The 15,540-nt window shown below is 39.7% G+C and overlaps 1 protein-coding gene across 1 annotated transcript in view; it reads left to right on the top strand.

The window, feature by feature from the left end:
- Nucleotides 1-15,540, top strand: part of LOC115219892 (ras-related protein Rab-11B) — an 82,392-nt gene that overhangs the window by 57,426 nt on the left and 9,426 nt on the right. Inside the window, exons 2-4 of the mRNA XM_029790196.2 lie at nucleotides 2,006-2,117; nucleotides 10,030-10,113; nucleotides 12,531-12,724. Coding sequence (XP_029646056.1) covers nucleotides 2,006-2,117; nucleotides 10,030-10,113; nucleotides 12,531-12,724 — 390 coding nt within the window. The remainder of the gene's footprint in view (nucleotides 1-2,005; nucleotides 2,118-10,029; nucleotides 10,114-12,530; nucleotides 12,725-15,540) is intronic.

Raw genomic sequence — 15,540 nt, 5'->3', positions numbered from 1 at the left:
AAACACAAGGTGTGAATCTTAAGTAGTAATATCAGTAACAGCAGTAGCAGCAGCCACAGTAGTAGTAGTAGTAGAGTAACAGCAGCAGCAGAAGCTGTAGCGGTGGTAGGAGGAGGAGGAGTAGGAAGAGGAGGAGCTCAAGTAGAACTCAAGCTGTGAAAGGGTGGTTATAAGATCAAAGATCAAAGTAACCAATTGTTGTTAACATATTTTAGCAAATACTCAGCCTGTTAAGCAGGTTTTTTTTTTAATAAAATCTAAGACTTAAAACATATGCTGTCTCTGTTTTGGTGACATATAGAGAGTTAATTGTCACAAATTTTGCTGTTATATTTATTGTTTATTATAGCATAGATGTAGGTCAAGTAGTAACTATGTTGAGAAATTCCCTGAATTGGATCTGTTATTGAGGTTTTTTTTTTTTTTTGAGATAAAGGTAGCAGTTAGGTTGTAGGATTTGGAATAGGTATAAGATATGATCTGTGGTAGAACTGACTGTTTGTTGATGGGACTTAGGACATAGATAGATAGATAGATAGATAGATAGATAGATAGATAGATAAATGTAGCTTAAGATGTAGGCTGAGAATGTCCCTGAATCTGTTTTTGAGATTTGAGATAAAGCTAGCAGTCAAGTTACAGGATCTGGATCGGGGATTAGATATGGTCTGTGGTAGAACTGACTGTTTGTTAATGGGACTTAGGACATAGATAGATAGGTAGGTAGACAGATAGATCGATAGATAGATAGATACATACATACATACATACATACAGAGACAGACAGAAAGATAGATAGATAGATTGATTGACAGACAGATAGACAGACAGACAGACAGACCTACAGACAGACAGACAGACAGACAGATAGATAGATAGATAGACAGATAGATAGATAGACAGACAGATAGATTGACAGACAGATAGATAGATAGACAGAAAGATAGACAGACAGAAAGATAGACAGACAGATAGATAGACAGACAGATAGATAGATAGATGTGGTCTAAGATGTAGGCTGAGTAGTAACTACGCTGAGAGGCTCCCTGAATTTGCTTTTGAGTTTTAGTGGTTAGTGTATAAGATTTAGATCAGAGATAGATAGGAACTACTAAGTTCTGAGGATGTAAACACACCAACACTAGTTATCAAGCAGTGGTGTGAGACAAACACAGAAACAAAGACACACGCATGTATTATCATGCTTGATAGCTAAATCCACATGTTTTTGTTTTTTTATTCTCTCTCTCTGTTTATTTTCTCTTATTCCTTTCTGTTGAAGAGCGTAGGCTCGAAATGTAAAAGAGTTTCTCACTTTCCCGAACATCAGACTAATACACCTGCTTTTTGTTCATACTCCTGTCTTCGTCTTTTGTTTTGCTGTAAATTTCAACTATATATATATATATATATATTTTCTCTAGTTTCAGCTCAGAGCTACGGCCATGCTGATGCATATATATGTATATGCACACATATATATATATATGTATGTATATATGTATATTTATATGTACATATGTATATATATGTAGATATATATTTATGTATATATGTGTATGTGTGTATATATATATATATATATATATATATATATATATATATATATATATATATATATATATATATATATATATATATATATATACATGTATATATGTATATATATATATATATGTGTGTGTGTGTGTGTGTGGTGTATATATATATATATATATATATATTATATATATATATATATACATATATATATATATATACATATATACATGCATATCTATCTATCTATCTATTATATATATATATATATATATATATATATATATATATATATACAATGGGCTTCTTTCAGTTTCTGTCAACCAAATCCACTTATAGAGTGGATTTGGTTGGTAAGCAAGCTCCTTACCACACAGCCACGTCTGTGCCTTAATCAGTAATATAATAAAACTTTGATTCTCTGTAGTGAAAATTTAATAAATTGTTTGTTTTGTTATTCTTGCAGTTGTTCTTGTTGGAGACTCAGGAGTCGGAAAGACTAACCTACTTTATAGGTTTACACGAAATGACTTCAATTCAGAAAGTAAAAGTACGATCGGTGTTGAATTTGCAACCAGGTGAGTGTTGTCATTGTTTCTTATCATATGTACTGTTAGGTAGGGTCCACTGCTGGAGAGGCAGGTTATGTAGTCAGTCCATTGCTGGTCAAGTTTGGGATGTTGGACTGTCAACAATCCTTTAATGTGTTAACTCTCAAATTGCATGATGCACCTTGGTATAAGCACGTAAACTGTAGGTGCAAGTTTCTGTGGCAAACAATTGGAGACTTGTATTATCAAGAAATGTTTTATTAGGTTAGATTGTTGATTTCAAATCCTACCATGAGTACCACTAGGGACAAAAAAAATGGTTTCTACCAAGGTAACTTACCCTAGATATATTACAGAGAGAGAGAGAGAGAGAGAGTGTGTGTGTGTGTGTGTGTGTGTGTATGTGGTAAGGGAGGTTTGATGGTTGGTGGGAGCAGAGAGAGATATATGGTTTGAGATAAACTGGGCAGTTGGTCTCCCTCAAGGTCCAGTCCTTCTGGCAGTGTGATGACTTGTGTGTCTCAATGGCCCTGAAGACCACACCAGCAGAGCATAAGCTTCTGGCAATGGCCTCTCATGCTTAACAGGCCAAAGGACTAAGGCCAAACTGATATGATCCACCTCTTCATGGAGGTGAAAAATGGGTTTGCATTGAGCAAACATCTATACCTAGAAAAAAGGCAAATCGCTGACACATGAAAACCAAGACCTGGGAGAGGAAAATCTTCCTTCAAGGAAACATCAAGATGATGTTTGCAACTGGAAGGACAGTACAGGTAACATAGGCAATAAAAAAGCAGGGATCCATTTGGTGAGAAGCAGAAAAAACAATCTAGAGTTGAGAAGTGGAGAAAATTTTTCAATGGCCTGTGCTCCATAGGGAATAAAGAGTTTGAGACAGACTGTGCAGACTGGTTCTTTAGGTGCTAGGACAAACATTGAAAGATGATCGACAGAAGCTGAGCTGGAAATTGATGTAGATTGGGATAGACGATTGATGGGACTCGGTCAGATGTGATCTCAGGTAGATTGGCGAGTTTGGTCTGTTGTAGCTGGGGCAAAGATTGGTTGTTATTGTTGTTGTGAGCTAGATTGTGGACTCAGCTCACGGTAATCTGATAATTTTTAATTAGACAATATTCATTAACTTAGACTACTAATAGTTAGTTTACAACAAAGTTGCATCACACACAGACACACACACACACACACACACACAGGCAGAGAGTGACAGATAGACAGAAGTTCGCTTCCCAACCACATGGTTTCAGGTTCTGTCCCACTAGACGTTAACTTGGAGAAGTGTCTTCTACTACATGTCTGAATCAACCAAAGCCTTGTAGGTAGATTTGGTACATGGAAATTGAAAGAAGCCTGTTGAATATATATATATATATATATATTTATATATATATATATATAACAAAACCAGTAATGCTTTCTCTATATAATTTTTTTAAAATTATTTTTATTAAACTTCTTCTTAAATTGAAATGTCTTAGACTTACTTCTGTGCTATTTCCACCTCATCTTTTATACACACACACACATGCACACATATATATACATATAAGCAAATATGTATGTATGTATATCTATATGTGTATATGTGTGTGCGTCACCTTTTCTTGACATCAAGTGACAGCTGTAAGCAAACATCACCTACACACAAGCAGTGTCATTCATTTCGAGTCTTGAGTGACAACATATCTAGGCAAAGAGAGATATAACGTTGCTTGAAAATGCATAAGAGTTGGCAACTGGAGGCTCATCTGACTATTGAAAATCTACCTCAACTGATTTCCTGGAACCCATACAAATACAGAAAAGCAGATGTTAAAACGACGACGATGACACTTGAATAGCAAACAGCATATATAGCTTACATGTCTTTATTTCTAAACTGAATCATTACTAAGATCAGTGTTTATCTATTGATTTATCTGTTAACCTGGTTTTCTGTTTCTGTCTTCAATGCAATATGATATAATTATATGCATTACTGTTTGGTACAATGCAGCAAGATAAAGTTTAATAATAATATTGTGCTAAAAAGCTGTGAGCTGGCAGAATCGTTAGCACACCGGGCGAAATGCTTAGTGGTATTTCGTCTGCTGTTACATTCTGAGTTCAAATTCCGCCAAGGTCAACTTTGCCTTTCATCCTTTCGGGGTCGATTAAATAAGTACCAGTTATGCACTGGGGTCGGTGTATTCGACTTAATACCTTTGTCCTTGTTTAACCCCTCTATGCTTAGCCCCTTGTGGGCAATAAAGAAATAAGAAACGTTAGCATGCCAGGCAGAATGCTTAACAGTATTTCATCTGTCTTTACATTCTGAGTTCAAATTCTGCCGAGGTTGACTTTGCCTTTAATCCTTTCGGGGTCAATAAATTAAGTACCAGTTGTGTACTGGGGTAGATCTAATCGATTGGCCCTGTCCCCCAAAATTTTGGTCCTTTTGTCTAGTGTAGAAAAGATTATTAAAGGCAGCGAGCTGGCAGACATGTTAGCACACTGGGCAAAATGGTTAGCGGTATTTTATCTGTCGTTATGTTCTGAGTTCAAATTCCGCCAAGGTCAACTTTGCCTTTCATCCTTTTGGGGTCAATAAATTAAGTACCAGTTGCGTACTGAGGTTGATCTAATTGACTGGCCCACTCCCCCAAAATTTCAGGCCTTGTGCCTAGGGTAGGAAAGAATAATAATTTTGTACTGTTCAATTCATCACAATACTTTGTATAGATGGTGAAGTGGTAGAGTTCTTTAGAACAATACAGCATTAAATTGAATTCTTTGCCATGCATATTCTCTCTCTCCCTCTCTCTCTCTCTCTCTCCCTATCTCTCTCTCTCATTCTTTTTCTCTGATAAATCATCCATCATCTCTGGCAGACCTGAAATAGGATGAGCTCTGCTAGGTTTGCAAATACCTAAGATGCAATGTACACCATAACTGTGATCCTATGATGCCATCTAGAATTGAGGACCCAAATCAAGTCAAAGCAGTATTTTATAGCAATTACTTTTCCTTGCTTCAGTCCCAAAGTTCTCAACTGGGATCCATATAAAATTTTGTTGTTAAAATTTATCTGCAGTAAATTGGTTGTACTTCTACAAAGGCAACATATCTTAACAGTTGTGTTTATTTTTACAGTCTATAATAATAAATGCAGGAACAAATTTCTGTGTGTCAGTGTGTCACACTTTGACCTTCCTCTCTCACATGCTGATAATTGTGGTTGTGGTGGTGGTAGCTGAGGTGGTCAAACATGACGGTGATAGTAAGGGATGTGAACAACAGTGGTGATGGTGGTGGCATGAGAAGTCTGAATGGTGTGTGTATGGCAGTTGTGGTGGCGATGGTGGTGGTACTGGAGATGGTGTGATGGTTGAAAACAATCAACAAAATAGAGAAAGAAAGAAAGAGGTTAGACAGAAAAATAAGTGTACTGACCCCAGAATGGGAAGACAAAAAGTGTTTATCATGAAGCTTTGCAATAAGTTCCAAGTCCACATATTATATCATTGTTCTGACGAAAATTGTTCATGGCTTGAAAAATATTGGTCAATTTTTAAAATTGTGAAACAGGTCAGTTGATCCAAAATTCTTTGTAAACTAAATATATCTCTTTCTGTGTATATATATACTACCAAAATATGACCTTTTTGAACTTAGAATTTTCTGTATATATATACAGATATTTCCAAACAAACATGATTTTTAATGAAATCCTAGGTTTTATGAACTTGTTAATAATTTCTCAAAAAAATTTTTTCTGTAAACTGTTTTTAACATCTTATTATTATTATCAAAGAATGTATATATGTATTGTTATATTTTGTGACAACCAGTACCTAACACAACAAAGCTTTTACATGTTACTTTTGACAATCTTTTTCTAAAAAAGTGAAGCCAGTCAAGTAAATAAACATCTTTTAAAATTGCATTTCCTTCTTTCATATATATACATACATATATACGATGGGCTTCTTTCAGTTTCCATCTACCAAATCCACTCACAAGGCTTTGGTCGGCCCGAGGCTATAGTAGAAGACACTTGCCCAAGGTGCCACACATTGGGACTGAACCCAGAACCATGTGGTTGGTAAGCAAGCTACTTACCACACAGCCACTCCTACGCCTACATATATATATATATATATCATCATCATCGTTTAGCGTCCGCTTTCCGTGCTAGCATGGGTTGGACGGGTCAACTGGGGTCTGTGAAGCTGGAAGGCTTCGTCAGGCCCAGTCAGATCTGGCAGTGTTTCTACGGCTGGATGCCCTTCCTAACGCCAACCACTCCGCGAGTGTAGTGGGTGTTTTTTACGTGCCACCTGCACAGGTGCCAGACAGAGCTGGCGAACGGCCACGAACGGATGGTGCTTTTACGTGTCACCGGCACGGGGCCAGGCGATGCTGGCAACGGACACGAACGGATGGTGCTTTTACGTGCCACCGACACGGTGCCAGACAGAGCTGGCAAAAGGCCCGAGCGGACGGTGCTTTTACGTGTCACCGGCACGGGGGCCAGCCAAGGCTGGCAACGGACACACGGACGGTTTGCTTTTACGTGCTACCGACACGGGGCCAGACAGAGCTGGCAAACGGCCACGATGGATGGATGGTGAGTTTACGTGCCACCGACACGGGGCCAGACAGAGCTGGCAAACGGCCATGAACGGACGGTGCTTTTACGTGTCACCGGCACGGGGCCAGGTAAGGCTGGCAACGAACACGAACGGATGGTGCTTTTACGTGCCACCGACACGGCGCCAGGCAGAGTGGCAAGCGGCCACGAGCGAATGGTGCTTTTACGTATCACCGGCACGGGTGGTGCCAGACAAGGCTGACAGCGGACACGAACGGATGGGTCACTTAACCCCTGCTTCTGATATATGATTTGATTTTGATTGTTCTCACCTGGTCTTGCGGGGTCTTCTCACGCACAGCATACTTCCATAGGTCTCGGTCTCTGGTCTCGTTTCCTTGGTGAGACCTAGAGTTCGAAGGTCGTGCTTCACCACCTCGACCCAGGTTTTCCTGGGTCTACCTCTTCAACAGGTCCCCTCAACTGCCAGGGTGTGGCACTTTTTCACACACCTATCTTCATCCATTCTCACACATGACATACCAGCGCAATCGTCTCTCTTGCAACACAACATCTAATTCCTCTTAGGTCCAACTTTTCTCTCAAGGTACTTACACTCTGTCGACTATGAACACTGACATTACACATCCAACGGAGCATACTAGCTTCATTTCTCGCGAGCTTACGCATGTCCTCAGCAGTCACGGCCCATGTTTCACTGCCATGTAGCATGGCTGTTCGTACACATGCATCATACAGTCTGCCTTTTACTCTGAGCGAGAGGCCTTTAGTCACCAACAGAGGTAAGAGCTCCCTAAACTTTGCCCAGGCTATTCTTACTCTAGCCGTTACACTTTCAGCACACCCACCCCCACTACTGACTTGGTCACCAAGATAACGGAAGCTATCAACTACTTCTAGTTTTTCCCCTGGAAAGTGACGGAAGTTGTTTTCTGCAGATTTTCAGAGGTTAATGCTCCCGAGCATCTGCCACATACAAAAACCATCTTCCTAGTTAGCCTTCCTATGACATTGCTGCACCTCTTATGTGTCCATAGCTTACACTTGGGCATCTTATAGAGTTTCTACCTACACCTTTTCTACAGATCGAGCAGGGCCATCTACCTGAAGGCGTTTGTGATTTGTCTACCTTCCTACTTATTAGGACTTTGGTTTTAGCTAGGTTGACTCTAAGGCCCTTCAATTCTAAACCATGCTTCCACACCTGAAACTTCTTCTCCAGTTCTGATAATTGACTCAGCAATTAGAGCAAGGTATCAGCATAGAGGAGCTCCCAGGGCATCCTGTCTTGAATTCCTCCGTTATTGCTGTAAATAGGAGGGGGCTGAGGACTGAACCTTGGTGGACCCCTACTCTACCCGGAATTCTTCACTGTACTCATTTCCAACCCTCACCTACTAGCAGCGTCCCTGTACATGGCTTGCACAGCTCTCACTAACCATCATTCTATTCCTAGTTTCTCATTGACCACCATATGAGGGATCAGGGGACCCTGTCGAAGGCTTTCTCCATGTCAACAAAAGCCAGGTACAGGGCCTATCTTTGGCTAGGTATTTCTCCTGCAGCTGCCTTACCAGGAATATAGCATCAGTGGTACTTTTCCCTGGCATGAAACCAAACTGCATCTCATCTAAACTAACTCTCTCTCTAATTAGTTGGCTTATGACCCTCTCTATAACCTTCATCACCTGATCCAGCAGCTTGATACCTCTGTAATTATTTGTATCTAGGGCATCACCTTTACCTTTGTAGCAGTTGACTATTATGCTGCTACACCAGTCATTGGGTATGACTCCTTCATGTATCACCTGATTAACTATACTAGGCTATAGCCGACACTACCAGATATTTTGAGCATCTCTGCAGTGATACCTAATGGGCCTGGGGCTTTCCCTGTCTTCATGCTTCTAATTGCCTTAGCTACTAAGGAACTATCAACCCTGATAGCTGGTCCCTCTGTTGGGTCAACGTTCGGCAGACTCTCTTTATCCCATTCATTTTCTTTATTCAGCAACCTTTCATAGTGGCGTCTCCAAGCCTCTCTCTTTGCCTCGTTTAGCGCAAGTGAACCATCTTCCATGCGAACACACTTCTCTCCCACCACATCACAATTCTCTCTCACACACTGTCTTGCAACGCGAAAACACCAGTCTTTGGTCCTCACGTGCAGAACATTGGCAAATTTTTTCTTATGCTTCCCCTCTGGCTAGATAGACCTGTCTCCTAGCTTCCCTTTAGCAGTCTGATACAATTCCCTGCTACCACCATTCTTCCAGTGCTTCCAAGTCTGTCTCTTTTCTCTAATAGCCCTGTCTACAATATTGTTCCACCACCACGTTACCTTGGGACGAGAGGGGACTTTGCACCAGCCACAGATCTGGTCGTGGCTCTCAGCAGGTTGTCCCTTAGAAACGTCCAGTTGTCCTCTACCCATGTGATACACTATCCCCTTCTACTTCGTCAAAGGCTTCAAGTAACATGTCTCTAAATCTCTGTCCATTCACAGGATCCTTAAGCTTCCAGATCCTTCTTCTCCATGTTGGTCGTTCTTCTGGTTGTCCTCCTACTCCTGATCCTAAAGTCACTAACTACCAGTCTATGTTGTGGGGTGCATTCTTCGCCTGGAAGGTTTTTGGCATTTATAAGTAGCCATCTCTCCCTTTGCCTGCAAGGATGTTGTCAATTTGGCTGGTATGTTGGCCCGATCGGTAGGTGACTAGGTGGCTGGTAGGTTCCTGAAGTTAGTGTTGCAAATCATAAGATTATTTGCATCGCAGAACTCAGCAGCCTGGTTCCCTCCTTGTTGCGGGAACCAGAGCCATAGCCTCCATGTACGCCGTGGAAGCCCCCAGCATGTCGTCCAACGTGACCATTGAAGTCACCAGCCACAAAGAGAAGGTCTCTGTCATTCGTCAACGAGGTAGTCTGCAGTAGAGTGTCATAGAATCGGTCTTTCTGTCCATCGGGTAGCCCCGACTGAGGAGCATAGGCTGATATAATGGTTGCTAAACTATGATGAAGTGCTAATCTAATCTTAAGTATTCTGTCGCATACTCTGATTACCTCAATTACTTTATCTACCCATTACTTTATCTACCCATATATATATATGTACGTATGTATATATATATATATATGTATGTATATATATATGTGTGTGTGTGTGTATATGCATAAGTGTATCTCAGACAGTAGAGGTTGGTGCAATACACTGGCTTGCCAGCTCCTGTCAAACCATTTGACTCATGTCAACATGGGAAATGGGACAATGATGCTGCTACCGATAATGACATACGTTGTGTATAATTTTTCTTCCTGCAGAAATGTGAACATCAAAGGGAAAGTGGTGCGAGTTCAAATATGGGATACGGCAGGTCAGGAGCGGTACCGTGCAATTACAAGCGTGTGAGTATTTGATGTCTTTTGTCTTCAACTCTTTTCCTTGTCTAACAAGGGGGTTTTTTTTTTGGGGGGGGGGGGGGGTCTCAATCAGAGTGATTCTTTTGGTTGTATCCTCCAGTTGGTTTGGAATAATTCTTTCTGCTATAGGCACAAAGCCTGAAATTATGGAGAGGGCCTTCTAGTCCATTCTGTAAATAGCATTTAAACCATCCATATCTAGCCCAAATATTCTACCTGTTTTATGTTTAAACCGACTAGATCCAGCCTCTCCTACCTATAATACAATGTCAATAAACAATCACATCATTGAAATCTCATGTACATGAGATAATACATAATAAATCCAAAACAACATGAATAAATAAGCATTACATTTAATAGAGAAACCTTAATGCTAATGGGCAAAATTAAATAAGTTTAATTAATCTAAATAACTTAATTTAGATTAAACATGATGCTTAGTAGATTATTAATTTTAAAGTTTTAGATTTTATTTTAATTAGATTTTTTAAATTAACTTTTTGGGGTGGGTTTTAATTTAATTAGATTGCAAATGCAAGTGGCTGAAATGGGGTCCTTCCAAAGGGTTTCTGAAACAGCATTACTTGACAGGATGCATTGCTCAGGGATCAGGGCGTCTCTCCAAGCTTAACCAAGACTACTCCACATTGAGGGGTCACACCTCTTGTACTATGAATATGTGATTAGAATGTCACAGGAAAGAATCACTTGACATTGGGCCTCATGGAGGCAATAAAAAGTGACCAAAACCTTTGGCAATATGCTGTGCTTGAGAAGACCTGTCAAGCCAAGTGAAATTGTAGTCATGGCTGATGCCAGTGTCACATAACTGGCACCTGTACCAGTGACATGTGAAAAGCACCCTTTGAATATCAGGCCTTTGGCAATATGCCATGCTTGAGAAGCCCCATGAAGCCAAGTGAAATCATAATCATGGCCAATGCTAGTGTCATGTAACTGGCATGTAAAAAGCACCCATCTCACTCTTGGAGTGGTTGGCATTAAGAAGGGCATCCAGCCATAGAAACCAAGCCAAATCAGATCAGAACCTGGTGCAGCCCTCCAGCTCACCAGTTCTAGTCAAACCGTCTAACCCATGCCAGCATGGAAAGCAGATGCTAAATGACGACGACGGCGGTGGTGGCGGTGGGTCCCTCAAACCAAGCCTACTGGCATTAGACCTACAGATGGACCAAGAATGAGATGGTTGGATAATATTCAAAGCCTCAGTTGGTCACGCTGGGGAATCCAGCCAGAAAGTCTAATGGCATTTACTTCTAATTGGACCCTGTGGAGGATGGTGCGCCCGAAGACTCTACCTCCATAACCTTCCTAGTAATAGCAGGTGGATAGATGGGTTTAATTAGATTTTTCTTGCAATAAGAATTTTAATTTCAGAATTATTGAAATGCTCACTTCAACTTAAATATAACCACATGTGGACCGTTGGCAATTTTTTCATCCATCTTCGTTTTCTCTTGGACTTTCCTATGTCTCCTGTTTCTGAAGAAGAGCTTTGCTCTAAACGTAAAACTACCTTTCTTTTGTTCTCTTTGCATGTACCATGTCCTTGTGTTGTTTTTCTCTTGTTGTTTTGTCTTCATTTTTTTTTTGGTGTGGGGGGCATTAACTTGAAACAGTCGTAATGCATTGATACCTGGATATCCTTGTTACTTACTTGCATTTTGTACACCTAACTTTGAGCTGCCTGGACTATACTGAACTGGTTTGGTGCCTCAATTAAGTACCTAATTCAACTGAATCTTAATTATATATATATATATATATATATATATTATATATATATAAAAGCAGCAGAAATATAACAAAAACTGTTATAACAGCTTTTGTTATATTTCTGCTGCTTTTAAATAAAGCATGTTACTCTACCTTTGGTATTTGAGTCCTCTTTTTTCCACCTTGCACACATTTATGTGCTTACTCTGGCATATATATATATATATATTATATATATATATACCAATGATAAAATCTACAGACGGAGAGTGATCATACTACTATCATGTTCTTAAGAATGAAATCAACCTCTCTGTCTATATATCTACCCTTTTTATAATGTTGGCAAATGAAATAGGGATAAGAATGTGCATTGTTCATTTAATTGGAAAATTCTAGAAGTGGCTGATGATTGATCGACATTTTAAAACTAATGTAATACTTACAGTATTTAATAAAATGAAGTAGCATGAAACAATTCTACTACTCTACCTTGGATATACTTGTTGCTTATTTTGATTATAATCACCCCCATTTGATTTATATGGATAATATCATACAAAATTCTGGTACCTTTAACTTAAATACCATATTCATCTGAATCTAAATTTTACCTGAATTTATATATATATATGTATAAATATATCTTTTCTTTGTTTCAGATACTATCGTGGAGCTGTTGGAGCACTTGTGGTGTATGATATCACAAAACCAGCATCATTTAGCAACTTGGAAAAATGGCTTGGAGAGTTACATGAACATGCTGACCAAGATGTGTGTTTAATGGTGGTTGGGAACAAGACTGACTTGCATCATCTACGAGCCGTAACACTTGACGAGGGCCGATTGTTAGCTGGTAAATTTAGGGCATTTTATATTTGGTTGCTCTATCCAAGTTCTTTTGGGTTTAGTTGATGAAAAATCTTAATTTCTTTGAATAGGAACCACATCTCTTTTTCCTTTTTAATTTTGTGGCTGTGTGATAAGAAGCTTGCTTTTCGATCTCATTGTTTTGAGTTCAGTCCCACTGGATGACACCTTGGGTTAGTGTTTTCTTATTTCTTTACTGTCCACAAGGGGCTATACACAAAGGGGACAAACAAGGGCCGACAAACGAATTAAGTCAATTATATCGACCCCAGTGCGTAACTGGTACTTATTTAATCGACCCCGAAAGGATGAAAGGCAAAGTAGACCTTGGCGGAATCTGAACTCAGAACGTAATGGCAGTTGAAATACCTATTTCTTTACTACCCACAAGGGGCTAAACACAGAAGGGACAAACAAGGACAGACAAACGGATTAAATGATTATATCGACCACAGTGCATAACTGGTACTTATTCATTGACCCCAAAAGGATGAAAGGCAAAGTCGACCTTGGCAGAATTTGAACTCAGAATGTAACGGCAGATGAAATACCGATGTAACGGCAGATGAAATACCGCTAAGCATTTTGCCCGGCGTGCTAACTTTTCTGCCAGCTCGCCGCCTTAAACCTAAACTTAAAACTAACCTTGGGTTAGTGTTTTCTACTTTAGCCTTGTAAGTGATTAGGTAGATAGAAACTGAAAGAAGCCTGTTGCATGTGTGTGTGTGCACATGCACATTTGTCTTTACGTCTGTGTTTGTCTCCCACCACCACTTAACAACCAGTATTAGTGTGTTTATGTCTTCACAAGTGAAATCAAAATCAAATCAAATTCACAAATTCGATGACTGGCACCCATGCCAGTGGAGCACTAAGAACACCATCCGAGCGTGATCGCTGCCAGAGCAGCTGACTGGCTTCCATACCGGTGGCATGTAAAAAGCACCATTCAAACGTGATCGTTACCTACATCACCTTACTGACACTTGTGCCGGTGGCATGTGAAAAACATTCGAGGGAGGTCATTGCCAGTGTCGCTGGACTGGCTCCTGTGTAGGTGGCACATAAAAAACACCACTGGAACGTGGCTGTTGCCAGTACCACCTGACTGGCCCTCGTGCTGGTGGCACGTAAGAGCGCCCACTACACTCTCAGAGTGGTTGGCGTTAGGAAGGGCATGTAGCTGTAGAAACTCTGCCAGATCAGATTGGAGCCTGATGCAGCCATCTGGTTCGCCAGTCCTCAGTCAAATCGTCCAACCAATGCTAGCATGGAAAGCAGACATTAAACAATGATGTTGATGATGATGATAATGAATTTAGCAGTTTGGCAAAAAGGACTGATAAAATGAATACCAGGCTTAAAGAAGAAAAGTATGTACTGGGGTTGATTCATTCAATTAAATAATTCTTCAAGGTGGTGTCCTTCTACCAGCCAAAATGTTGTGGTAACAACAAACAAGATGAAGACACACATCCATCCAATGTAAATAATGTACGGAATGCCTCATCTCTAAAATATACAACAGTAATCATGTATTATTTTGTACCTTCAAAATTTTGATGAAGTAATTGTTTTAGTCTTAGAATAATATTATAGAGTCACCTTGAAGAATTTTTATTTGAAAAAATTGACCCCAACTCTTATTTCTTTTTTTAATCCTGGTACTTGTTCTATCTGTCTCTTTAGCCAAACGCTAACTTACAGGGACATAAACACAACGATACCAGATATACAATGGGCTTCTTTCAGTTTCTGTCCACCAAACCCACTCACAAGGCTGGATCTGTTTGGCCTGAACATAAAATAGGTAGAATATTTGGGACGGATGTGGCCAGTTTAAATGCTAAAGAATTAATGATGGTTCGACAGTAGTTGAAGTGTGTTGCTTTTTGGTTCTTGAACTCTTTCTGGATATCATTAATATGCTGACTCAGATCTCACTTCTGGTTACAGTAGACTGAACCTGTAATGTTAAGTAGAATGGAAATACATGTCTGACTCATGACATAATATGAATCAGTGACCTGTGGATCAGAAGTTTGACATCCTGTCAACTCATCCAGCCCTGACTCAGATACTATATGACATATTACTGTATTTGGTTACTGACGTTGTTGTTGCTGCTGTTGCTGTGTTGTTTTTAGCATTCCAGCACCCTAATGACTCAGTTTGCTGCTGTGGGGAACAGCAGTTCCTTAATGTCTTTTATTTTCTTTGATCCTTTCTCACTGGTTACTTTTCCATTACTAGAAAGCAACATTTGTATCTCATTGCAAAGCAATACATATAAAGGAGGGAAGACAGCCTCTGAAAAATATCTCAAATCTTCAAGAGGTGGAGCAAAACATTTACAATGATAATTACAGACGTTAGTTATTGAGGAAATACCACAGACACTCTAGGTATCTGTTAATCTTTAATACTACTACACATATTTTACATTTTACCTCAACACTATACAGAAAGCATTGGCAGAGAATTCCCTTCTTATTCTTGTCGGACATCATCAACTCCTTTATTTTCATGTGATTTTACTTTAATTTTAATTAATTCATTTTTTTTTTATCTATTATTTTATTTTGTTATATTTTACTTGTTTCAGTCATTAGGCTGTGGCCATGCTGGGGCATCGCCTTGAAGAATTTATAGTCGAACGAATCGTCTCCAGTATTCATTTCTCTGGTCTCTTTTGCCAAACCGCTAAATTATGCAGACGTAAGCATAACAACACTAGTTGTCAAGCAGTTGCACAAAGACACATACACACACACTCACACACACACACACACACTCTCACAC

The sequence above is a fragment of the Octopus sinensis genome, linkage group LG15 (assembly GCF_006345805.1).
Source record: "Octopus sinensis linkage group LG15, ASM634580v1, whole genome shotgun sequence".
In the NCBI taxonomy this organism is placed as follows: Eukaryota; Metazoa; Mollusca; class Cephalopoda; order Octopoda; family Octopodidae; genus Octopus; species Octopus sinensis.
This window is presented reverse-complemented; position numbering and strand designations above follow the sequence as displayed.